This window comes from Chroicocephalus ridibundus, chromosome 5, assembly GCF_963924245.1.
Source record: "Chroicocephalus ridibundus chromosome 5, bChrRid1.1, whole genome shotgun sequence".
Taxonomy (NCBI): domain Eukaryota; kingdom Metazoa; phylum Chordata; class Aves; order Charadriiformes; family Laridae; genus Chroicocephalus; species Chroicocephalus ridibundus.
The window spans coordinates 58,846,702-58,873,485 of record NC_086288.1 but is presented as its reverse complement, the minus strand read 5'-3'; the positions used below and the strand labels follow the sequence as shown (position 1 = coordinate 58,873,485).

Genomic DNA, 26,784 nt, shown 5'->3' with positions numbered 1-26,784 from the left:
TCCAAGGAACTGGCATGGCCTCGGATCTCCAGTGCAAATTCTTGCTTTGCCTTGATCCATGGTGGTGAATAACAGAAGGTGTGGTAAGAGACATGAGAATCATGTTTATGTTTTAATATTGTAATGGGGGAACCATATTAAAATATCAAAGATGCAAATAAGAATCACAAAGGGCAGAAGGAGAAAAGTGCAGGAGCCTTTGAAAGTGTCTGTTACTGTATTGCGACCTGTAGGGAAAGTGCTTCTTGTCTTACCAATAAATCACTGCCTCTCAGAAACAAAACCCACTTAGGAACACAGACAGCAGCCCTAAAAGAAATGATCACCTCATCAGGAAATAAGACACCCCTCAGGAAAGGTAAAACAAGAAGTTTTTCCAAAAGCTAATGGGGCAAGTCACCTTGATAAGGAGAAGTGAACCTGTCTGAACCCAAATCGAGCCCTGGGAGAAACGGCCCAAGAGGGATGTCCCTCAGCGGAGGCCGGCCCTTGGTCCCGGCGTTCGGGGAACACCTTCCCGGCGGGGGCCGGGTCCCGCCTCAGGGCCAGCCTGGCCTAGGGAGCAACAGGTCGCCGATGGCTGCGGGGCAAGCCCGACCCGGCTCGGCCGCCCTTAAATAACCGCGGCACGGAGCCTTTCCCCCCCTCCCCCGCGGGTCCCTGCGGGGCTAAACCCCTCACGCTCCTCCTCTTCCTCAGCCCCAGCCTGCCGGGGTGGTCCCGCAGCCCCGGCCCGGGGCAGAGCCCGCCCTCCATAATCCATGCGCGGGCGGCACCACCACTGCCGCGGCGCTCGGAGGCGGCAGGCGAAGCGGGCCGTGCCGTGCCCCGGCGCCTCCGACTCCGCTTTCCGCGCTTGGCCGGTGAGTGCTGCGGGACGGAGGGGGGTGTACCGGGGCAGCCACACTGCCCGCGGCGGGGCCGGGGCTCCTCCGCTTTCCCCCGCTGCGGGCGGCAGAAGGTCCTGGCCGGGAGAGCGCGGCCCCTTCCCTCGCGGGAGGAGAGGTGGCGGGGGGCCGCTGTGGGAAGCCCAGTGAGGGAGGGGGGTGTCTGGCCGTCGAGGGAGGCGGGTGTCTGGGGCAGCGGGGCTGTCTGCGGGGAGGGGGTCGGTGGGGATCCCCGGGGCTGGGAGGGGGATCCCCGGGGCTGGGAGAGCGACCCGCGAGAGAGGCGGGATGGAGGCGCTGAGGGAGGGAGGGAGGGAGGCGGCCCCGCCTCAGCGCGGGCAGAGGGGCCGGCCGGCGGGCAGGTCTGTGGTGAGGGGAGCCGGGGGAGCGCGCAGGGGCTCCGCGGGAGGGAAGGAAGGGGCTGCGGGGCGGTGTGTGCCGGTCCGCGGGGAGCCGGGGCGTATCCGCCCGCTGAGGAGAGCGGGGCGGCGGGCGCGGCCGCTGCAGGCGGAGCGGGTTTCCACCCCGCGGGGCTGGCCGAGGAGGAGTCGGGGGCCGGCCGCGGGTGCCTGGCCGCTGGAGAGAGAGGAGTGGCGGGGAGACCCTCGGGGATCTTCGGGGAGCCGCTCCGCGGGCAGCAAGGTGCCCGCTGAGGGCACCTGCCCGGGGCGAGTCGGGGAGGGCGGAGCGGGTGGTGGGGCCTGAGCGGCGCCGGGGAGGCGGAGGAAGGGACGGGGACACCGTGGCGGCCTCGAAATCGGCTCGTCTGGGCGGAGGCGGCGGCAGGGAGCCGAACCCCTGCCTTGGGTCTGCGGCGCAGCGGTGGGTGCGAGCGGGGGGTGGGGGGAGCCTGCCCGCTGCCGGCGGGGGTCCCCGCGGGGCTCGGCAGCGCGCTGCGGAGGGCGCCGCCCCGCAGGAGTTGAGGGTGGTGTTGCCGGTGGGTTGATGCCCAGTGTGTACCCGGGCAGATCCCGCCCCGGGGGGACAGACCTTTATTCTCGGTAGGGGCGAGCTCTGCTGCGAGCTGGGGACCTCTCCCGAGAGCGGATGGGGGGAAAGGGGCGGTTGTGGTGGTGAAAACACGGGCTGTGCCTTCCCCTGCACACGCACGCAGGGGAGAAACTGCAGGAGCTACCGAGTCGGTCGGTAATTCCAGCAGAGGCAGGGCTGCGGTGGCTGTGATACCGTGTGCAGTTTGCAGATCAAGGACGAAGCAGCCTGGAGGAGGAAGAGGTCTCTACAGGTTTAGTAGACTTGGTCTCAGCTGACAGTGGGAGTACGGGGGGATCTGTCGCCTCGGTACTTTGGTAATGGGTCACGTCCTCAGCCCTCATCACCCAAAAAACTAGCTGTTTATGGGCTGGCGTTACTGTGTTTTAAGATTTTTCTATGTGATGCTGAAAAGTGCTCTCATAAGGAATGCGCTATGAATACTAGGGTAAACACACCACTTAAGTTAAACATATTCTCTTTTTTTTTGATTTTTCTTCCCCCCCCCCCTTTCTTTTTTTGTTTCAGTTAGTGAGACTATACTTTAAACATTTAGGCAGTCAGCTAAAAATCAGACCCGCTGATGTTCTGAGGAGGTTCTCTCACTTGGAATTTTTACCGGTCTCTTTCTGTTGTTGTTTGCAAATGGCTGTAACTTGCAAGACAGCAGGATTTTTTTTGGCGTTGCTTCTTTTTTGTTTTTTTATTTTCAAATTATTAAGTAGCTGCTCAAAGCGAACTGGGTTCTGAATATCCATTTTTTCCTGACTTGACCACTTACTCATTTTGAGCACATAGCAAGCATGTCAGATGGATACTGAGGCTACCTTGTGTGGAAGATTCTATTTGTTTGGTTTCTGTCGATGCTGCCAGCCTCTCTTCTGCAGTCCCTAGTGCTTGCTAGGTTCATTTGCTTCCTACTCGTCCTATGGCAACAGGTTGTAATTGTTGGTAGGCTTAGGACAGATGTAACAGAAAACTGTACCTTTTTAAGCTGCCAGCATCTAGCTTGGCTTGCTGTATTATGTCTCTTGAATGGGAAGTTGTTGTTTGTGGGTTGGTTTTCTCTTTTTTTTTTTTTTTTTTTTTTTTTATAAATACTTGGGAGTCGTAGTCTACCTGTACCTGTCTGTTTTGTGACTGGCTTAATGCATTTCACTCTTCTGGTGGTTGCTCATATTGGAGCAACCTCACTGAAGAGGATTACGGACTTGGATTTTCAAATGACTAATTAAACATTGTAGCAAATGTAGCCAGATCCTTTGTGTGGGCTTCCTATGGACAACTGCATCTTCCACCGTCCCATACTGGTTCACTGCCAGCAGGCTCCCACAGCTTTAGCAGTCTAGCCTCTGGTTGATTGAATTTCAGTTCACAGGGTTAATCATCATTGCATCACTGCACTGCAGCGTTGTATTTGCATGGATGGCAGTGCTAAACAGGAGGCGGCCAGTCCTGTTGAAACAAAGAGCTGGACATCATGCTGTTTCTGAGCTCTGCTATTTAGAGTTGATGTATCATGAAAGCCGTTGCTGGATTTCTGCATCTCTCACTCAGTCTCCTCTACCCCTCTTAAACTTACAGCGGAGTTGCTGAAGCTTTATTGTGTTTGGAAAACATTACCATATTTTTAATAATAAGTAACATGTATTGGAGATATGATAATACTGAAGCATACTTGGTAAAAGCGTGGTGGTGTTCTCCACAGAACTTATATTTAGTGACTTGTATGTGTAGAATATTAGTGACAACTGCAGAATAAAAAGCAAGAGTGCTGGTCTTTTAAAGACAGATACTTGCAAACCACACAGAAAATAAATTATATATGTCATCTGGAAAAGGAAGGCCAAAGAAAGCATACCACCCCCAACAAGTGAGCAAGACTGGCAAACTGGTAACTACGGCAGAGGAGAAGGCTGAGGTACTCAACAACTTTTTTGCTTCAGTCTTTGCTGGCAACCTCTCTCCCCACGTCTCTCAAGTAGATGGACCGCAAGGCCGGGACTGGGGAAGCAAAGTCCTTCCCTCTGTAAGAGAAGAGCAGGTTCATGACCACGCGAGGAATCTGAACGTACATAAGTCAATGGGACCTGATGAGATGCATCCAAGAGTCCTGAGGGAGTTGGCTGATGTAGTTGCCAAGCCACTCTCCATGATATTTGAAAAGTCGTGGCAGTCAGGTGAAGTCCCTGGTGACTAGAAAAAGGGAAACATTGCACCCATTTTTAAAAAGGGCAGAAAGGAGGACCCTGGGAACTACCGACCTGTCAGTCTTGCCTCTGTGCCTGGGAAGATCATGGAATAGATCCTCCTAGAAGCTGGGCTGAGGCACATGGAGGACAGGCAGGTGATTTGAGGCAGCCAGCATGGCTTCAAGTCCTGCCAGACCAACCTAGTGGCCCTCTATGATGGAGTGACTACATCAGCGGACAAGGGAAGAGCTATGGATGTTGTCTATCTGGACTTATGTAAGGCCTTTGACACTGTCCCCCACAACGTCCTTCTCTCTAAATTGGAGAGAGATAGATTTTATGGGGGGGCTGTTTGGTAGATAAGGAATTGGTTGGATGGTTGCATCCAGAGGGTAGCGGTCAACGGCCCAATGTCCAGATGGAGGTTGGTGACAAGTGGTGTCCCTCAGGGGTCCGTATTGAGACCAGTACAGTTCAATATCTTAATCAATGACACAGACGGTGGGATCGAGTGCACCCTCAGCAGGTTTGCAGATGTGACACCAAGATGAGTGGCATGGTTGACACGGCTGAGGGACGGGATGCCATTGAGAGGGACCTGGAAAGACTTGAGAAGGGGGCCTGTGTGAAGCTCATGAGGTTCAACAAGGCCAAGTGTAGGGTCCTGCACGTGGCTTGGGGCAACCCCTGTTATCAATGGAGGCTGGAGGATGAAGGGATTGAGAGCAGTCCTGCCGAGAAGGACTTCGGGGTACTGTTGGATGAAAAGCTGGCCATGAGCCGACAATGGTTGCTTGCAGCCCAGAAAGCCAACTGTATCCTGGGCTGCATCAAAATAAGTGTGGCCAGCAGGTCGAGGGAGGTGATTCTGCCCCTCTACTCTGCCTTGGTGAGACCCCACCTGGAGTACTGTGTCCAGCTCTGGAGCCCTCAGTACAGGAGAGACATGGATCTTTTGGAGAGGGTCTAGAGGGCCACAAAAATGGTCAGAGGGCTGGAGCACCTCTGCTGTGAAGACAGGCTGAGAGAGGTGGGGCTCTTCAGCTTGGAGTAGAGAAGGCTCTGGGGAGACCTTATTGTGACCTTTCAGTACTTAAAGGGGGCCTACAGGAAAGATGAGCACAAACTTTTCAGCAGGGCCTTGTTGCGATAGGACAAGGGGTAGTGGCTTTAAACTAAAAGAGGGGAGATTTAGACTAGATAAAGGAAGACATTTTTTACAATGACAGTGATGAAACACTGGCACAGGTTGCCCAGAGAGGTGGTAGATGCCCTATCCCTGGAAACATTCAAGGTCAGGCTGGATGGGGCTCTGAGAAACTTCATCTAGTTGAAGATACATCTGCTCATTGCAGAGGAGGTTGGACTAGATGACCTTAAATGTCCCTTCCAACCCAAACTGTGCTATGATTCTATGATATCTTATTAAGTACTTAACAGGGTTTGTGTTTTGTTTTGTTTTTTAATTGAAACATAGTAATGAAATGGATATCTTATTTGGTAATTAACGTAAGCGTGTCAAAGGTTCATGCAGCTTCTTTTCATTCACTATTTACGTGAACTTGGGGAGAGTTGTACTGGCAGTTACTGTATGTAGCTCACTGACTGCAGTGATGCCATGCTGTTTCTGAGGAAATGAGATGGCCACATGCTGCAATGAAGAGTAGCATGAACTGCTATGTAATTCTCTTTATACGTGTCACTTGTGCATATGTCATTCTTGCAGTTCACACAATTAGAAATTTCATGGATAGACTATTTTCTTTTTAATGCTGTTTGTCTAGCATATTTTACTACTAATATGCTCCCAGCTAAGTTTCTTTTAGATATCAAGATAAGGATAACTGCTGGGACCTTTTTACATCTGAGTTATTTTTAGGTAGGTTGAATACATATTGAATGATCAGAGGTATCCTGAGTTATGGGTTTAATAGTGTTTCTGCAAGTTCCCAATCCTTATTGGTATAACCTTGAAAATATACTAGTGTTTTATGCAGTATAGAGAAGATTTGGTGTCAGCCTAGAGGAATTGCCCAGTAAGATTATGTATACCATGCTTATTGTGGTATATTTGCCAACGAAGGGAGAGGAAGAGGATATGGTCAGAATTCTGCAGATGCTTTGATTTACAACAAACCCACCTGCTTGCTGAATAATTCTCTTTATAAAAGCTTAACTGAAAGTTATGCAGAGTTGGAGACATCAGTAGTGTCTTTGGAATGGAAAGGTGGTTATGGGTCTCCGCTTAGCAGGATGTTGTTTGTATCTGCACTACAGGTAGCGTCCTTGTCTTAAAACTGCCAACTCCCTGTCTTGGTTAATACATGACTTCACATTTCTAGCAGGCATAGTGAATGGGAGGACATTTTGATAGTGCTTTATTTGTCTATTTGTACAATTAGATACACTTTAAATTGTCCTTAACCTAAAATCTGACTAAAAAAAAAAAGTTGTGTGTGTACTTTCTCTTATTCTGCCCTCTCTCTAGTATGAAAGAAAGCACTATGGAGAACATGCCCTGCATTCAAGCTTTGCCTTAAGACACCAGTTAGGGAGGCAATCTTCCTCTCATTTTCATCTTTCACATACGCACCTAATGTTTACCTATATTGTATGCTTTTTTTATCTGTTTTCTGAACTCTTGGAATCAAGGCTCAGTCACCATGTGTGAGCCTTTTCTCCTGACTCATTGAAGTGTTGCAACTGTACTTTAGAAAACTCCGAAAACCCTAAACTTTACTTAGAAAAAGTGTTCAAACTTCTTTTTTATTAAGAAAAGCCAAGTTGAACTGTATTGTATCAAACTTGCACAATCTTCACTGTTGTGTCATTAAGGCAAAACACACTTCTTTTTTTTCCGTACTTAGTTCTGGTCGTGTGATATTTTGTCCTGTAGAGTTTCCTGCAGATTTGTTAATAAACTACAGCCTAAGCAATTTTCAGTTTCTGACCATTTCTATGTTCAGCCCTAGAGTAATAAGTGCATAAAAGAAAATTCCACTGAAAAATATCTTTTAGGATGAAGAAAACTAGTTTCGAGAAAATATTATAGGAGGAAAAATAATATTTTTGGAGGTGGACTTTTTTTTTGTTTTCATTATTCTTTAACAAAACATTATTTTCCAGGTAGGAGAATACTCATGGTTTGATGTGTTCTAAGTTCTTATGTTCTTGTGTTGAGTGTCCTATTTCAGAGTTACTGCTAATAACACCTTTCTGAACAAGGCTTGGATAATTCTGCTATTCATAGCATTGTTACTGTTCATTCTTCTTGGTTTTCACTAGCCATGAGGGGGGAAGATAGAGTTGAGTTTTTCTTCTTAACTTGATTGGACTTTAGGGAAACAAAACTGTCTCTAGTTCTTTGATCTGGTCTTGTATTTCCTTGTTCCTTATTTTTCTTGATGTTAATCTATGCTTTGAACGCACCACAGACTGCCAAGCAAGACTGCAGCATGGTTTCTTGCAAGTCAATAATGGTTTTCAGAAGGGTAGCCTGTATTTTACCAGACACTGTAAAGCATGGGAGATAGTTAAGTCTCACCTTAGTATCGATTTTTTAAGTCTTTTGCCTTCAGTATCTCTTTGACCTGGAAGGACCTTGGAAGTCAAGGTATTGGTGTAGGATTGGGCTGACTGAGGCCGTGAGGTGTTTGTGTTACTTTACTGCTGTTCTTGCAAGTGAATGGTCTGAACACCAAAGTGATTAACGACATTTCTGTATAGGTAGTGCTGCTGAAAAAGGCAACAGAGGCACAACTATGCTGAGCAAAGGCAGTTTGTGCTGGGTGCTCTCCAGTTTGAAGTGGGTGGCTTGTCATGAGCAGTGTGTTCCCAGCCATCCCCACCAGTGTCATTCTGGTAGATCACCAAAGACATTTCAAAGATAAGCCAGTCTGGTGGGTGGTAAAGTCAGTGTGATGGTCTCTGGCATGCTGTACATGCAACTTCCAAAGTCAGAAAGGGGCAGAAGTTTTTCTGTTGCCTTTTATCTGTTATTTTTGGTCTCCCTGAAGGCCACCATGGCCCATGCTGAAGCGAAGGAGTCTTACCTAGCCCCAGGTAGGTGAAGGAAATGTTGGAAACCCAGGGGGTGTTCAGTTTAGACTTCTTAAGTGGTGCTCGATTAAACTGCTGTGATTTTGTAGATTCAGAAAGTTCTTAAATAACTGTAAACATCCAAAGTCATCTTAATGTCACTCACCTTTAGCAAGCTGTGAATAAAAATTGTTGAGTTGACTTCTCTGGTTCCTAAGGAGAGCTTTGAGATAGTTTGAGTTAATAGAAAGTAATTACTGACACCCGTTGTCACCTGTGTGAAGTTTTGTTGGTTTTTTTTTGGTTTTGTTAACTTTTCAGTAATGAATAATTTTTTTCCTCAGTCTTGGAGGACAATTAGAAGTAGCTGGCATCCAGAAGGTTTTACTGAAAGGTTGAGATTAAAGAAGCTACAGGATATGACTTGTAATAATTGCCATCAACTATGGTAACATCAGGTGGCTGATTAAATGCATTGTGTAACTGTTGTGATGTGACATATTGTACTTGGTCAGAAGTGCAATTCATACATTGTTCCTTTAGTTCTGTTTCCCTTGGAGCTGTCCCAGTGCTCTGCTCTGTTTGTTTTTGAAAACTCACTGACCTGGAACTATTCATAATTGTTTTTTCTTCCCTCTTTCAAGTACATTGTATGTAGTAGACCATATTATTCACTAACTTCAATCTTTATTTTTTTTCTTTTCTGTCCGATCTGGCTTGCTTTTACAATATCCACAGAAGATTGCAGGTTATCTTGCACTTTTCTATTTGCTTGCACACATCTTAACGAGCTCTTTCTTGTTTTTGCCAGAGATGGTGCGCTGAATCATTTTCACAAGAGGCATCTACACCACTGTGAAGCAAGAATACATTAAAGAATAAGAGGTGTGAGGGTGCGCCAGTGCTTTCCTGGCTAGAAAGCTAACCCCCAAGTGAATGTATTGAAGATTTCTAGACTTGGTGGGACAAATATCTCTACCTCCAATTTTATGAATACTGCTAGCTATGGCTGTGGAACTCTGTTTGCTGCTGCTGCTGTTCTGTGGAAGTACTATTTCAGAGGTACAGCCTATATACAAACCGCCTCCTGGGACTTTGGATTTTGGATTTGTACCAGCCAAGACGTATGATACAGGTGCATACCATGAACCCGGGCCAATAGGAATTTTGTTTAAAATAGTACACGCATTCCTGTACTTAGTGCAGCCAAATTCTTTTCCTCAAGGTAAGTAGATACACATCTATCTCTTTTTTTTTTTTTTTTTTTGATAAAGATTTGTTATTGATGCATTCATCTTATTGTAGATACCAAGACCATCATCTGGAACTACTATGAAGGGCTTTGTTAGCCGCACGTGTTATGGCCTGGAAATGTGTACAGTTTCATATGAAGTAACGTTTTTCTGCTAAGCATAATGTGTGTGTGTGATGTTAATGAAAATGAAATGTTGATGAAATTTCACAGGACTCTGCTTACATATCTCAAAGCTGTCACTGATGCATTTGAGGCTTTTTTTCCCTTGACTGAAACTTTTTCTTATGTATGCCCAGAAGCACGGGATATAGGAGTAAAGCATAAACTGCTTTGTGTTTAATATTAAATCTGTAAGAGACAGCTGTGAGGCTTGCATATTATGATAAACAGTCAGGTGATTATAATATGAGATTTAGCTTAGGAAATGGAAATGTAGCAATGTGAAATAAATTTCATTCATTTCCACATTTGTGCATTCACAGCCAGGTTTTATGTAAGGGCAGTTCCATGACACAGCCACGTGTAATTTCTTGTTCCTTTGTAAGCTGAAGTTAACACTTGAGACTGCATTTATTTTATTCAGGCATTTTTTTCCCACTCCTTTCCTACTCAGTTGTCCCTTCTTCTAAAGGAAAAGTTAAGGTATCAGAGAAGTGTGTGCTTATTGAGGGCGCATTGATTACAAGATGATTTTTGGAAATTGTGTTTGTGGATACAGTGGCTGTATCGACTTTCCAGCATGCTTTTTGTTTCATTTAGTTCTTAAAAGAAAATGCTAATGTGTTTGTATAAGATTTGCATTTAAAATTATATTGAGGTGAAGCTTTAATAAAACCGAAGGACGGCTTTGGTTTGTTATTGATTCCTTTTGGTGGTTTAGTTGTAACTGTGTATAAAAGACGTTTATATTATTTTGTAGTACATCTTTCAATTTAAGTATTAAAACCTTTAGTAATTTCAAGTCTTAAATTCTGTGGTCACGTACCTGTATGATATCTGCGAACTGTTATTTGCTTGTACCTTTGATGTCTCTTTAATAGCTGTAAAAGAATGAGCTCAAATGAACTTGAATGAAAGAATTCTATTTAGGCAAGTGCTTGGAGTCCCGGGTGTTAACCTGGAGAGCAAAACCCTGGTGTGTTCCCTGCAGGATCTGTCTTCTGAGCAGGTCTTACACAAGGTGTAATGAGAGCAAGTGCATGAAGGTGACAGGAATGTCACCTTTTGGAGGAACTGTTTCCAGATACCTCTGCTTTTGTGGCCTCTTTCCTTCCATTAAATAAGTAGATGAGCTATGAGAGAGGTGACTGTGAGATGTGGTAAGTTAGGATTGTCATCTGCATTCAACTCTTAGAAACAGGCCTTAGTTTTGCCTAAAGCTCTGCTTGAATATTTTATTCTCTTGCAACTGAGGAAACTTGATTTCAGTGAGATGTTTACCGTTTCTTTATATTAACAGGAATTTGGTCTGTAACCTTGTATGTCAAATTTAATATTATGTATCCTAAGCATATAAATAATTATCGAGTAGAGAATTTACGATCAAGATTCTACTTCTGTGGGACTGCTTGTAGTAAGTTTTGCATTAAGTAGGTGTTATGAAATCCAGTGTTAAAGAGAAAGGAAACATTCAGGAGTAAATCAGTTGTTCTTAGCTTGTAAGCTTTGAACATCTCGTACCTCTCCTTCCTTCCTTGCAGATACTTTTTGCCAAATCAGTCGTTTTTAGAAGTTTAGGCGAAACCCTTTTCCGATGCCCCCACATACCTCACTGCAAAATACAGATTTGACGGATCATGTCAGTTTGAGTCATACCATTTAATTGGTTAATCCCCATAATCTCTTTTGCCATATGCTGTTCTATTTTCACATTCAGTGTATTAATGGTGTAGTTACATAGTTACGTATTTGAAATGCCTTTTTTATTTTAAACTGCAAACTTGAAATTGAGTTAATTCTGATTCAGAAATGAAAATAAACATTATCACAGATGGGCACAGAAAGCAAGCCTTTTGATGTTTCTAGCTCAAAACTTCATCATTCTGATTGGGCTGGTGCTTCACAAGAGTTAGCTCCAGGTTGATACCCTGGTGTATTGCATGTAACCATAACATAGAGGAGAAGCATGATTCCTGTGCAGGATTTGGCATCAGTTGCTTCGACCTTTGATTTTAGTAGTCTTTTTTTCCCTCCCTGCCTTATACTTGGAAATACTTGATGTTTGTTTTTCCAGTCTACTGTTAGTACTTTAAGCTGTGAGGGAAAAAAAGTGGCAGGATTGTCTAATCGCATGTGGATATTCCTGCCATTGCAAATAATTTTTGTGCTTGCAGTAGTATTCTGATGGAGCTGAATGTTACAGGATAGCTTTCGTACTCCTTCAGTCCCAAGTGTGCCTTTTAGGAAGCATTGTGGTTTAACCCTAACCAGCAACCTGGACCATGCAGCCATTCCCCTCCCAGTGGGATAGGGGAGGAGAATCGGGGCGGGGGGGGGACGGGGGAGGAAACCTTGTGTGTTGAAATAAAGACATTTTAATAGAAGAGAAAATAATAACAATGGTAAAAGAATATACAAAATAAGTGATGCAATGGAATTTATCTCACTACCCAATGACTGATTGCCCAGCCTGTCCTGAGCAGCGATGGCAGGTTCCCCCCTGCCCCAGCCAACTCTCATTTATATATTGAGCATGATGCCTCTGGTATGGAATATTTCTGTGGCCAGCTTGTCCTGTCTGTGCTCCCTCTCAGCTTCTATGGGAAGCTGAAAAAATCCTTGACTTAACGTAAGCATTACTTAGCAATAACTAAACCAAAATGTGTTATTGACATTATTTTCATACTAAATGCAAACCACAGCAGCTGCTAGAAAGAGAATTAACTCTATCCCAGCTGAAACTAGGCCAGGAAGAAAGCTAGTATGGTAAAACAAAATGTGAAGTACGTCAGAGTCTTTGGGAAACGTTGTCCTTAAAGTATTTGCATTCTGCTAAGTGAGTAATTATTTACTGGCATCTAGATTTATTCATGGCATCCGGTTTGTGGTCATACAGCTTCATCTAAGTTTAGATTAATAGGTAAGTTATTAATGGGATTAAATATAGTGCTCACATAAAGTGCAGTAGCAGAACCAGAACAAGGAACTGAAACTCCTGAAGTTTTTTTTAAATTGCTGGATCTTTACCACCAGGACTGTGCTCTTTGGATATGTCAGTAAATGAGTTTAAAAAAGTCAACTAGGATATCTGATTGCAGTGCTTCAGTGCATGGAAATAGATTCTGCTTTGAACTCCACCAGTCAAATACTTTTGTTCTCACTAGATGATGTACTGGGGTAAATGGGAGTGAATTTACTCCCAAGCATAAACTGTTATGCAGGGAAGCAGCCTCCACTTTGAGTTAATGATACACCGGAGTGGAAGAGACCGTGTTTGGTCACTGGTTTGCTACCTGGGGCTCAATAGGTCTCTTTAATCCTGCTGTGCCTTGGTTTCTCCATCTGTAAAATGGAGATGATGGTGGTACTACTCCTTTTGTTGAGGACTACGTAGGATAGAGCATCATTATTCTTTGCTGTTAATAGCACCATTTACAATAACTAGATGATAACAGGAAAATTACAAGTTGTTTCTATCACTTGGCAAAAACGTCATCTAACAAAAGAAATTGTCATGTTTTCTCTTCGAATTTGCCATAAACTGAGGTGTTAATTTATTAATAAAGTTAAGTTAGTTCATGGTTGTGACATGGTGCGTGTCACCTGTTGTGTTGGAGACCTTCAGGTGTGAACTTGACATAGCCAGGGCATGGTCAGTGTGATCCTCTGGCTGCTATGAATATCTTATCATGGCTTTGTCTTTGTTCCCATGGAAACCAGTTGTTAGTTGCAGTAAGACGATGTTAATCTGAGATTCCACTTGCCAACAGGATGTGCACAACAAATCTTTGGCTTCACAGCTTGTGTCTTGTAACAAAAATGTGAAGAGTTCACAATGGAACCAAGCTGGGAATAAGTCTGCTATTTTCAGGTGAAATAAGACAAAAATTTACAGGCCTTTTTACCTTATTCTGCTCCACCTGAACATACTGCAGGACAACTGTGCCACTTACGTTAAGTTACAACTGCTTTGTTCCAGCTTCTGCTTTTTATTCTGGATAATTCTGTTTCTGCTGAAGCAGGAATAAAACTTTAACATCAAAATCAACTGTTGAATGCAGGTACTTCCTGGGCAAAACATAGTATGAAGAGTTAAATGTACTATTTGCCTGGTGGGAACAAGAGCAAACTAGTTTTTAGACCTGGACTACACCTCTCAATTCTTTCTGTTTGTGGAGTCTCACTTGTTGAACAGTTTGAGCATAAGACTGAGGATCAGAACTTGACTATTTTAATGCAAAATCCTGTTTCTGACCCCTTTTGGTCTTTCTTTTTCCTTACTCAGTCAGCCTTTAAAGCAGCTGCAAATTCTGGAGTTCATCAAGTTCTTCTTGTGTTCCCTATCTCTGCAATTAGTCTCCCGCATGAGTGTATTCAGCAATTAAAACATTTTAACATTTTAACGTTCATTGATGTGAAAATAAACAGTGTATCTCTAGCTAGTATTGCTGTAATAGAAATTGCGTATTCAAAACCCTGTTATTGTAGGTAGGTTTGAGCTCCTAGGATATTGATTTTTTTAATAGATTAGCTGTGTTGGATGTGAGGTTCTAAAGAAAATAATCAAAACACTTTATCACTCATTCGGTTAAAAACTCGGTAAGTCAGAATTGTTGGGGTTTTTTTGTGTAAAACTAACTTCTTTGCCTTTTGTAACTATTTAGTTCTTGGCTGTCTACTTCTACTTTAGTTTTGCTTCCTATTAGTAATAAATCTTCCACAGCTCCCCTACCAAAAAAAATGCATGTGTCTGGATGTTGCAGCATTGGAACTAAACTAGGCTATGTGTAGCTGGTAGTGCCTCTTTGTTCTTATACTTGAGATGTATGCTGGCCATTCCATATGCTGGGAATGCTGGCCATGTCCGCACCAGCGTGCAGTGAAAAGCCTACACACTGGCTCTGACTTAAGTGCAGATACTACATTTCAGCAACAGGCGATACTGCTTGGGTACCCCAAGCAATTACAACCTTTTATAAAAACTGAAATTACAATATCCTTTTTCCTAATTGTGTGAAGCCTCAGTTTTAGTTTGGGCGTGAAACTGCCCTGATGTGATAGACTGCTTTTTTGAGCTAATGTTTGACACTATGCATATGGGTTGGTTTTCTTAAAGCTTATGTCCTGGAGCTGAGTTGTCAGCACAGATGCAATGGCTGGTGCAGGAACTGAGCAGAAGGGAAGAAGAGCAAGACCTGCTCTTTAGTTAGCTGTTAGATTGGCTAAGCTGTATTGTGAAATGACAAGTTCGTTAAGCTGTAGAGTCAGTGCCTTCACCGCATCCCTGTAACTCTTTTTCCAGCACTGTGGCTACAGCTGTGATGTGAACTTAGAGTAGTAGCTGAAGTGCGTGTATCAAAAATGCAGGTTTCAGTGACAGTGATAGCAAGTAGTGGTGATGTCTTTTGGGTAGAACTGGGATAAGAAGGGGGTCTTACAGTGCTCCTTTACTTGGTAATATGGTGTGTACATTGAAAGAAGCGTCCTGTGTCTAATGGTGGAAATACTGGGGAAGATGGAGCAGCAGCCAGATAAATTAGCCTCTTCTCTTTTCTGCCCACTCATATACATTTAAGGAAATAGTTCTTAAAAAAAAAAAAAATATAAATCATTGCTCATTTCATGCTGGGAAGTTAAGAGATGCTCTACTTGATGATATACCCATGTAAACAAGGAACACTGAGAATGTTTCTGAAGCAGATTTATGGCCTGCTTTTTTATTTTCTTAGGTGTCAGAAGAGTAATTCCTTTTTCCCTGAACTATTCCAAACTGCAGACAATCTAACAGATTGCTTGTCAAAAGGATTTTTTTGTGGATGGGGAGGAGACAGAGGTTTTAGGGAGGGGAGGCTTATACAGATTATCTACTAGAGGCTACCACAGAAAACTACAGTTGCAGACATTAGCACTTCTCTGATGTCTTCCTGCCTGCTTCTCTTGGATTACATAAACAAGGAATCTATTTTGCAGACAGGTATTATGTGGAAAATATGCAAGTCATTTTTTAATCAGTGTAGTATAGCTGATCATCTGAAAAATCTTACACTGTACACACATCTGGAATCCTTTTCCTACAGCATCCTCAATTGCTTGCCCTTGATCTGGTTTAATACTGCCTGCCAGCTGTGCCTAGAAGAAAAAACATGCCTTGACAGCAATTGGAAAATGACAATCCAGCTTCACAAATTACAACACTATTAGGACAGAAGGGAGAAACTAATGAAAATGAACCTCAAGCAGAGTTTGAGGGAGCTGGTTACTTTCTGTGGGGAGGGTGCAGAAGTGGCATTACCACAGATGGCTGTGGTGGCAGGCTGGAGGGCACCTCAAGCAGTAGTACCTCTTGGACGCTAGATTATAACAATAATAATTAAAATGGCCCCACAGCTGTGTGGTATTGAGACTCAGCTCATATTTCCCAGACCTAAACTGCTCTCTGCCCCTTCCGAATTAGACTGCTATGACCTTTCTGTCTGTTGGGAACTTTTCCTGGTGAATGGGTTGGGTATTTTCTGGGTGAGGTGCTGAGTTTGCTCAGGGAACCTGCTAATAGTTACAGCATGGGCAATGCCAGGTGAGTGCTTGATCCTGTCCAGACCCTGTTCTGTTAGTCTGTGGACGTTACTGGGAGACATGAGGTATAACCAAAGAGCTGATCAGCAGCATTCCTGCCTACTGTGCAGGGGGTGAGTTCTGGGCGCAGCTAAATCCAGGGGTGCCGACTACAGGGAAGGGAAGGGTGAGAGGTACAAGATGGTATTGAGACAGAAGGTGGCCTTGTCATTTTTTTGTCATTCTAGGTAAACAAGCTTTAGTGATAGGGTTTGTATGTTTTTAAAGAAAAAAGCAGAGGTACCATGTCCTAAAATTGCATGTGTCTGGATAATTAGTGCTACTGTGTGGTGTGTGTATTGGTGGTGGGGGTGGTAACGTTAGATACATTGAATGGAGTATGGTGTCTGTGTACCACCAATTACAGTAAAACACCGAATTAAGCTCTGTGTGCATTCATTTTTCTTAACTTCTCTAAAAGATTGGCCATCCCATTTAGTATCTCATAGCAAAGAGATAAGCAACTTGGGCATCAACTTGGTCCAAGCCTAAGTTTTGCCTTTCAGATGCCAGTGCACAATCGCAGTCAGAGTACACCATGTGAAGAAGGCAGTTCTTTGTGTCCCTTCCTCTGTTAACAGGAAATCTAAACCACTAAGAGCATGAAAGCTTATTTGAGACTTCCAGAGTGTACCTGCAGCATCTTGTGTGGTGAGAAGTGGGACAGGGTAGATTTTGGGTCAACCACATCCTCTGGTAATGTGTATCATGTGTGAACTCTTTGAAAATTATCTGTGACTTATGGGTTTTCACACCACTCTGCTGAGGCTCTGTGATTTTTCTAGCTTAACAATGGCAACTACTCCGCTGTCCATCCTCCCCCTCCGTTTAATTTTACAAGCTTATCTATCCACATAGTGTTGAATTCTGTTTTCTAATTTGTAGTTCATGGAACTGATGGGGAGAGAGGCGGGGGGGATGTCACTGAATTTACTGGGATAATGTTTTCACAAGCCTCTAAGGGACCTCTCAATTCCTTCATCATCTTGGCTGTTATGAAGCATTTTGAGTTAATCATGTGAGGTACTGTATGGATACTGCCTGTTATTGGAAAAGCGTTCATTTGACTTTCTCTTTTCTTTGTTATAGACCATCATAATTAGATAACATTAGCTTAGACCTCTCATTTTTTTTCTGACAATTTGCTTAGGCTGCTGTTCAGAGAGCAACAAACTCCTAGGTCTTGTTCAGTGATGACTTTTTCTAGAATGGTGTCAGCCAAAGTAATAAGAATTTGATAGATATTTTGCAACAAATCTTTCTACAGTCCTCATATTCAAAGTTTAATTACATCGAAAATTATGAAAATAGGAATTTTTTCCTCTCCTTTTTTCTCACTATTTTTTTTTTTTGGTTTTCAAGATGCTCTGTATAACTTTTTGATCTTAATAAAGTTGATGTTTTTTTCGAAGTGAATATGCGCTATTCAAAAATTGCTGGAGCAAAGTAAATAAGTAAATGTGTAAGTACTAGTTTTAGTAGGGTTTGTCATCCTTTTTAACAGTACTAAATCTTTCCAGATTGGTATTAAGGGTTTTGAGTATACTTGTTCCTGTTCCACGATCGAGTTACCTTCTTATTAGAAGGGAAACCAGCTGCCATGAATGTCAGCTATTGTAGTTTAAGCTGACTAATCTATCAATATATGCACCTTAGTGTAAGCCTACCAGTTACAAAAAAACCCCTCATGAACCTGCTTTTGACACTTTTTTGCAACATGCAGATATATTTCTCATCTAAAAACAGTTCTGTGACTAAATTATGACCTGTATTGCATTGTAACATAGGCAAGATCCTTATTATCTCTGAAAATATACAAATCATTTTATTTTTGTAAACTTTAAACAGTGATTGCAGTTGTGAATGTGAATATTCTTAGTATTCTAAGTATTTCCTTGGCTATTTCACTTAGCTGAAAGATGCCTGGGTGTAATTGTACAGAACAAATACAAACTCGAGGCCTAATTAACTTCCTTCAGAGTAGCAACCTTTACTTTTGCTTTGATTTTTGAGTGAAGTAGTGATCTCTGTAGTACTTTGAACCAACACGTGTGCCACAGGTATTGAACATACGTGGAAAACTGTGTCCCTTGCAGAAATGGGAAAGCAGAAGGAATTCTGAGGAATCTGAGTGAGGCTGCCAGAACACCAGTCACTGAGGTAATTAACAGCTAGTACCAGCAGGGCTCCAGCATGTACTTCCAAATTATCTGTGTTCATATTTCCAATAATTCAAGTTATGCAATATAAGCGAGGATTTTCTGTGCTTTCCTCATTTACAGCAATTTCTGAGGAGAGAAAGGAGTAGGAAAAATTTAGACTGTTGTTCATATAGTCTAAATATTTACTATTTTGATCTAAGTTAACAAGTCCAATATGTCTACACAACCCACACTATCAAGAAGTTGCTCAGTCTCTGCAGTGTGCTAAAACAGACAATCATATACAGTGCACCCAGTTAAATCTTTGCCTGTAATCTGTTGTAAATCCTTGCCAGATGGTGGCCTAGAGGGAACTTTAGGTAGCTACCGCAAACAAAGTAAGTGGCAAAAAATAGCTGCCGTGGCACAAACAATGTGCTGCTGAAGTTTTGTTGCCTTCAGAAAGTGAGAGAATGCAGTTTGTGTGAAATACTTCTTCAAAGCTTTCTACTTGACTTTGTGTCTGCATGATATATGCAAATTTATTGCAGCCTCCTAGGCAAAGATTTTTCTAAAGGCTACTCTCATTTGTTCTTTTTCCAAAACTCCAGCAAGAACAGAACTTTCTTTGTAGCAAAGGACAACTAGAAAGTCCCCGCAAAGGTTACTTTCAAAGGAGAAATCTTTCATTCTAGGTGTCCTGTAACAGTCAATATTGTGGCAATTTCTTTTTTTTTTTCTTTAAACCTTTTCCTGACCAGGCTCTTTAACATTTTCTCTTTGTGTTGATAGAAAGCAGAATGTGCCTGAACAGAAAATGTGACTGCACTAAAGGAATAAGCTATAAGGTGTGAGGATTTTCTGTGGAAGACTTAAATTACCTGTTTGGTCTTCCTGACTAATAACAATCTTGAGGAAGCTAAATTTATAAAAATTCCATTGTTTCATCCATATTTCTTGGAAATTGGGGAAAATTTTGTATGCACGAATGAAGTTAATTGACTGTTACTGTTATCTGATCCCCTGCTGTATAATTTCTTCAGTGGATCAATGGTATTTTCTGTCAGGAAGGTTGCAAAGGGGTGTCCCTAATTTCATGTTCTGGTTACTGCAGCCTGCTTGTTCAGCAGCTGTTGCTGCTCTGCAATTCCTCATCTTCAGTGATTGCACGGTGCTTAGTACTGCCTGCGCTCTGGTTAAAGCTCACCCTGTTTAGACCACTCCTGGAGTTTCAATCCTGCTCATAGCTGTTCATCTCTTCATTACCTACTTTGTATTGCAGCTCTACCCCCTCTCACATTGTCCCTCGTTACATCCAATATAAGCTAAGACTCATTTCTAAGTGGTCAAGTAGCTTGTCCTTTCAACTATGAATAAAGCAGTTTGTGCTTTACAAGTCTGCTGAGACCTTAAAAATGCATTTACTATGTTTTTGCCTGTGTCATATTGTGTGTTGCTGGGTTTTGAAACTGAGGCAGAGTACTGCAGGATAAGTGTATTTCTCTTGCTTTTGATCAACACGTAACTAAAGAATGTGGAGTCAGAGAATGGGAATGGATGGCGATCGTATTGATGAGAGGAAACAGCATACTGAAGGCAGAATAGGGTGAGAAAGCAGACTGCCATAGCAGATGAGATAAGAAGTTAAAATACTTAAGCAATTTAGTATGTATTTGTTGTTTTTTACCTCCATTGAAACAAGTTCTTCCAGCCACTGTAGAATAACAGGTTCTAGGGCTTCATTCTGCATGTCAGGGGTGAGGTACAGCAGCAAGGTCCCTTTCTTACTTGCCTTTTTTTGCACATTATGTCTATAATGCAGGTGAATAAACATGGGATTGAACAGACAATTTCATTTCACCATCTCTGTAGTGCAAGTAGGTGGTCTTGTGCTTCAGAAGCAAGGGGAGGTAGGTGTCACTCTGGAGTTGTGCTCAAACGGAAGAAGGCCCCAATGGTCTCTTGTGAGGAGCAGGAGGGTGGAAGCCTGATGTTCTCAGTAACTCAAGGTACGAAACCAGGGAATTGTATAGAGAGATAGCTTGCCTGAAAGTTGTGGGGAGAATTTATCTGACAAGGCTGGTTTTTTTTCTTAATTTGGGGACAAGGGTTTTGGCTCAAGTCTGTCTGAGGGAGATGTTGTGAAGAGGGAGGGGAATGAACCTGCTGAATCTGGAGTTGGAAAGGAATGTTCTAGACTATCTGAGTGAATGCATGGATTAGACTCCTCATCTGTGGACTAAAGTGGTCTCTTACTGTGTGGGAAGCGGGAAGATCTCACCTCTGAGACTTCCCACTTGGCCTACAGAGTGAGTTTTCTCCTTGCTCTGTGGAAAGAGGACAGACTGCACAGGGTGAGCGATGGGGCAGGACCCTCTCTGCAGTCTCTGCACCAACGTATGTGGTGGATTCTTCGGCCATCAATGTTACTGAGCTCCCACCTTGCTCTGCAGTGGAACCAGAGCCAAGTGACTGCAGTGCAATTAAGGGCAGTAAGAGTGAGCAGAGCTGTTCGATAGGTAATTATGTGGCACTAAAGGGGACCACCCTTTAGCTGGGAGGGGAGGACTGCTGAAGGAGATGTCTTCAGTGGGAACTGAATCTGATCATAGTAAAGGCTAATGGCTAGAGGCTTTCTAACCTTGGGGAAGCAACCAAAGCCCCACTCAAGTCAAAGCAAGTATTTTAAAATATCAATACAGTAAACTTGCAGTAAAACTTGCTATAAGATACCGGAAAGATTTTTTTTTCTCTGATATTAGGTCTGAAAGGATAATATAGCTTTCCTGCATTTCATGGGCTTGCAAGAGTTATTCATTAGTCTGAGCCATAATTAGAGTGGGGAAAAAAAAGCTTGAAGTAATTTTAATTCATTAATTTGAGATTAATTATTGCTGCTTATTTATGACACTAAATGTGGTCAAACTGACTTGTATTCAGAGAGAATACAAGTTCAGTGTGTGTGTAATCCATTGCCTCTACTATAGATGGAGGGGAATGGGATGAAATACTATGATATGCATTAGAACAAGATGGCATTAAAGCAGTTATTAATTCATCATGTATATTATCTATGTAGTTCCCCCCTGTTGTTCTGAAAAATCTCCATTCAGTACAATATGAGTGCTTCAGTCATGGTTCTTATTGGTTTCCTTGAGGTCCTTTCCAGAATAGAAGCCTAATAGCTTATATTATGCATAAAAAGATAAATTAATTTCTGGCATAATTTGATTAATGCTGGAGTTGCACTATAACTGAATGAACTCAATGGAATTGTTTGAGTGAAGATGAAGCATAGCATTCCCAAAGGTTTTACTCCAACTGTTTTCCTGTCACCTAGATTTGAAAAGCTTTCTTGGCAGAAGAATTTGTAACTAATTTATGTTGGTGCTTAATAGCCAGACAGCTTATTTTTAAATCTCTATTATTTTTGCTCTCCCTCTCTGTAGAGCAGTTTTGGGAAGCAAGTCTACTGCTAACCTCATTTTCTTGTCTGGGTAATGAGATATTGAGTGTACGTACACAATATGTGTGCAATGCAGGAGTTGGGGATTATGTTTTTCTTAACGGGGGCTCCTCAGAGGTGCTTAATATTTTATCACAAATTGCAATGGTAAATTAAGAGTTCATCTGGCTAGTTAGATTTACTAGGGCAGATGGCATTTCGCATGGGTGATGAGAGCAGGAAGGAGACAGAACAGAGTAGTAATGTAATTAGCTGTGTATATGAGCCTCACAAGGTAAATCTCTTTAACCCCAGTGATAAAATGTGTTCTGTGCTAAAGCCTTGGATTACTGGTACTGTGAAACAATGTGTGCAGCTGGTCAAGCCGAGATTTCAGAAGTAATCCCATTAATTTGAAAATAGAGGACACCGCTTTTTATCACACCTTCCTAGCACGTTTATATTTGCAACAGAAATCAGCCTCAAGGTGGTACTCTACCGATAATGCAGGAGAGAGTCGTGTGGAGTTGCCTTAGTTCAATTTTAAATAAAAACTTATTTGAATGCTGGAGATGAGATGTTCTAGCTAGGGCAGAAAAACAAACCAAAATTGCAGACTGAATTAAATGTGAGCTGAGGTGTCTCTTCGCTGTGCTATGGTGAGCAGTGTAGCCATACCTGAAAAGATGATGCTTGTGTTTTACATGGTACCTGGCACAGGACATTCCCCTGCATTACCCTTAAGTGCTGTAGCAGTAACCGTGATTGCTCTCAATATGTATAAAACCTAATAGGGAGATTCTTGATTCTGCAACACCACTAAGGCTAGTTTGTGCTTACAGTTGTGTGGGTGAGTAACTGCAGGTAATCTCGCATTCAGTTATAGCCAAAACTATATTTTATATAGGAATATATACAACTTCTCATCCAGTTGATACTGAAGGCTATTGAATTAGTCAATTCATGGCAAAGACTGGTCAATCACTGTGTGCTACCTGGTGAGAAAAAACACCCTGAAGCTTCACATTACTTCTAAAAAATCTTTAGAAAGTAATATAAGTAGTAAATCTTTATTCAGCAGGGAAATCTCACATTCTGGAAAACCAAGTTAAAAAATGGGCTGTTGTGCTATGTATGAAACCTCTATTATTCTCACTATTTAACTTATTCAATCCATGTGGGAACTTAGTGTATCTATTTTCAGGCTTTCTTGTTTATTATAAACCTAAAGGTGTTTTAGTTTCTGATGAACAGGCTTTAGAGCCTCTAAATTTCAAAACCACATTGAAAATGCTGTTTTCTGCATGAGTTTGTCATAGTGTATTCAGGTTGATTTCTGTCAAGTTTTTTTTTTTGACTGGCAAGCTATAAATTATGGAAACAGTATAAATAAAAACTGTGAATCACGAACATTCTGAGCAAGTAATCAGAGCACTTCAGGGTTTGTTTTGTTTTCTTGAAGTATTGGATGTTGTCCTTGGAGATACTCAAAACCTGACTGGAGATGACACGCACCACCTGAGTAGCTTGTGGTGGGTGACTCTGCACTGAGCTGGGGCATTGGACTGGGTGATCTTGGGGGGTTCCTTTCAGCCTCAACTATCCTCTCTTGTCTCTTGAGTAGCTGTATATATGCATATACATACGCCTACTGATGTCCATAAATATATATGTGTGTATAGATGTGTTTTTCTTGTTTAATTTTCATTTTAATTTATGATGGGGACAGGCACTTGACTAGAAGAATAAAAACTTTCAATTTTTATTTAACAGGAAAGACTAATGCTTTAAAAATTTTATTCTGTACTGATTCCCAACAGTAGGAAATGTATCAAAGGAAGCTTCTGTCAATAATAAAATTTAGCTTTCTTACATGCTTCCTGGCAGTGCTTTCACTCCTCCATTAAATAATTTATAAGAAATCAGCATGATTTTAGGATAACTTTGGAATAATTTAGATCAGAAGGAAGCTCTGGTGGTCATCAGGTCCAACCCTTTTACAAAGCAAGATGAACCTTGGAGTTAGGAGCAGCCTGGAGGTGAGGGCAGGTTGCTGGAGGCTCTTCTGCTTGGCTTTGGAGTACTAGTGAGGATGGCGATGCCACGGGGTCCTGGGCAGTGGGTTCCCACGTTTAACCACCCGCCCACAGAGGTTCTGTACCGCTTCATGCCACTGATGACCACAGAAGCTATTCCTTTTTCTTCCTTCCAATCGCAATCTGATTAAAGTTGGTAGAAATTTCTCTTCAGCAGCTGTTCTGTGGTGTGTTGTCACACAATGCTAAATGGTTGAATAAATATATAAACAAGAGGGTTATTTTAGCCCTTTTCTTCTCCTGATTGCTAAAAGGCATCTAGCTGTAGAGAAAATTCATTGCATTATGTATTTTATGCACCAACATTTCTTAAATTTACTTACTCGGTAGGTATTTAGATATAAACAAGAAGAATGAAATGTTGCCTCTGAAGAAGGGAAAAAAAAAAAGTCTAACAGCCAGTGTGAATTACATCTTTGGGGTTTCTGCAGTTCTGCATCACTTGGCTGTACACCTCCTTGCCTCTGAAACTCCGCGAGAAACACGGATGCTGCCTGGGGATGGGCTCAATACAGGGAGGACTCTGCTGGTCCTGGTGTACAAGATGTCTCAGGGCTGCGGCGGTGGATCAGTTGCATGTTGCCCATGCAGGGGTGCTTGCCCTTCCCTTCAGCAGCCTCCTGACTCTCAAGGTGCAGAGCTTGGAAGGATTTGCAAGGATTGTAATTCTTTTGTTCTTCCTGGGTTCTTACTCTACGTATGTTTTGGGTTTACTTCTGTTACTGTGGGATTCAGCCTTATCTTCTAGAATATATATGGTCTTTCCAAAATGAGGTTGCCTCACTGTAGAGAGTCCTTGATCATCTGCTGCTAGCCCTCTTTCTGCATTTTAGCATATACTTCCCGTTGGTGGATGATTTGCAGCGTGACACTCCTGTGATGTGTTAACAGATTATTCTTTTTATTTTTTAATTGGCAGTCTTACTGGCTGCAGCTTCCTGGCAGGGAGTACCTTCCTTGAAATAGCAGTTAATTGCTTCGCTGTTGTGAATTTTCTTCTCTGGGGCACAGTTTTCTGTGAGGAACTCTTCAGGTTCTCTTCAGCTTACAGACCAGCGGGCCCATGTTCCCTCTGTAGGGTGTTGGGGAGGGAGGACTATGGGTGCTGTCAGCTTAGGGGTTTGTTTTCCTGAGCCACATGCAGGATTAGAGAGGAGCAAGATTGCTGTGAACTCACTGAACATATCTCACAAGTGCTACAATAAATTCTGGGAGGGTCTGGATCTTTTGGGGGGTGAATGGTCACTTTTGAACCTACAGTAAGTTGGCACGTGTTAGGCTTTCTGATTTGTTTTGGCGGTGTTGCATGCTCTCATGCAAAGTCTGTTGGTCCAGAGACAAAAAAAAAAAAAGAGAAAAAGATTGGGGTAACGTTGGCAAGAATAAGGCCCTGTTTCCTTGTATTATGCAGTCAAGAAGTCATTGTTAGCATGCTTGTTTTGCACATTATCTGTCTAATTCTGTAGATATGTGGTATATATATATGTATGCATGTATGTAGTTGTCATAAACATGAAGCAAAGCTGATACCTGAACTTTGTTCAAGTAATTGATAAGTTTGGGATTCACTTTTAATAATGATGCTATGGTACAGAGCATTTCCTTGGAAAAACCTTCACTGTATTTCAGTGGATATTGATTAATTGATAGATAACCTGCGTATCTTCCTGTGAGCTCGTAAAATACGCAGTTGGTTAAAAATGTTGTTACTAGACAAGTTTATGGAAACACTTATGTTCTTGCTTATCCTATTGATTGATATCTGTTCTTAATTTCATCTTGCCTACCTAACAGTAGAATTCATACTGTCCTTCCCCCCCCCGCCATTTTTTATTATTATGTTGTTTAAAACTCAGTAATATTCTTGCTTATTTTCAGATCTCGTCAGAAAATTAGCACAGCAGAAGTTTGGAAATACACAGGGCGATTATCAAAAGGTAAATTGTCTATGTGAATTTGTATAAAATATTGAAAACAATGACTTTGGAATTCAGTTTTGTTTCTAAAATAGGAAATAGTATTTTAAAGCTATAACAACAGGATACAAGAATGAAATTTGTGAATGATGTGTATGATGGTTTCATACAAAATTAGGGACCAAAACCTTTCAAAAAATATTACAAAGAAAATTTCATAAGCCACTGTAAAGAAGCTACATATAGTTAAGGCTCACTTACAAGTTCCAGCTGTAATGTGATTGGGGTGTCTGTTGCACAAAGATTGAAGGCTCTTTTTATTTAAAAATACTGCTTTTATTTAAAAACACTTAGAACCATTACTGCTCAGCTCTCATGTTAGCTTCAGCTATTGTCCTCAAAAAGCTGAATTTATATGCTTGGTCTGGTGCCTTTGTGAAACAAAATCTCCACAGCCTACTTATAAAGTGTATTTTAGTTTAGGTAGTGTGCTAATCCCATCAAGGTTATTTTCCATTCTTTCTTTAGGTTGGTGATTATCCCATAACAGTTGAAGTTCACAGGGTACTTGGAAGCAAGAGGAGATAGAATGTAGCGTGAGCCTGATTTTAGGCTGTTCTCATGGACAGTACCCCATCATCTTTGAAGCAATGTCACAGGTTCCTGCAATAGGTACCTTAACCAGGCCCACAAAATGGACGTTACTTTGCGTGAGCTACTTGCTTGTAGTCCCTGCCTTATGGCGTACATGTCAGGAAGATGAGTATGGAACGTGGCATACGGGCACTGAGCTGCTGCCTTGAATCAGGATGACCTGAATGATCTTGGGATTTGAAGGGGGAAGGCCTTGTGTTTCCATGTGTTCCTGACAATGAAGCTATGGCTCCAGTAGCTTGATAACCTCTGCATGACATTCCAGTGTGTGAGGATTGCTGTTATGGTGCATCAAGGGACACTTGCCAATCCCACATGCTTGTTCGGTGCGGCTCTGTAAGAGCCGTGCATCACAGATTGTGCCTGCGCACCCAGGGAGGAATGCAGGGTGGACTCGGT

At 42.4% G+C, this 26,784-nt stretch overlaps 2 protein-coding genes across 14 annotated transcripts in view; one reads left to right on the top strand and one right to left on the bottom strand.

The window, feature by feature from the left end:
- Positions 1–695: 695 nt before the first annotated feature.
- On the bottom strand, positions 696–2,221 carry LOC134516710 (basic salivary proline-rich protein 3-like). Its single transcript, XM_063337216.1, has 2 exons — positions 2,129–2,221; positions 696–1,985 (listed from the first exon to the last, which is right to left on the bottom strand). Exons 1-2 carry the CDS (start codon positions 2,219–2,221, stop codon positions 696–698), a joined length of 1,383 nt encoding a protein of 460 aa, XP_063193286.1.
- Positions 1,567–26,784, top strand: part of PROM1 (prominin 1) — a 68,512-nt gene continuing 43,294 nt past the window's right edge. For all 13 annotated transcript variants that reach the window (XM_063335658.1, XM_063335667.1, XM_063335662.1 and 10 more), the window contains exons 1-3: positions 1,567–1,709; positions 8,919–9,332; positions 25,694–25,752. In XM_063335658.1, the coding sequence (XP_063191728.1) occupies positions 9,113–9,332; positions 25,694–25,752 (279 nt within the window). In that variant the 5' untranslated portion in view covers positions 1,567–1,709; positions 8,919–9,112. The remainder of the gene's footprint in view (positions 1,710–8,918; positions 9,333–25,693; positions 25,753–26,784) is intronic.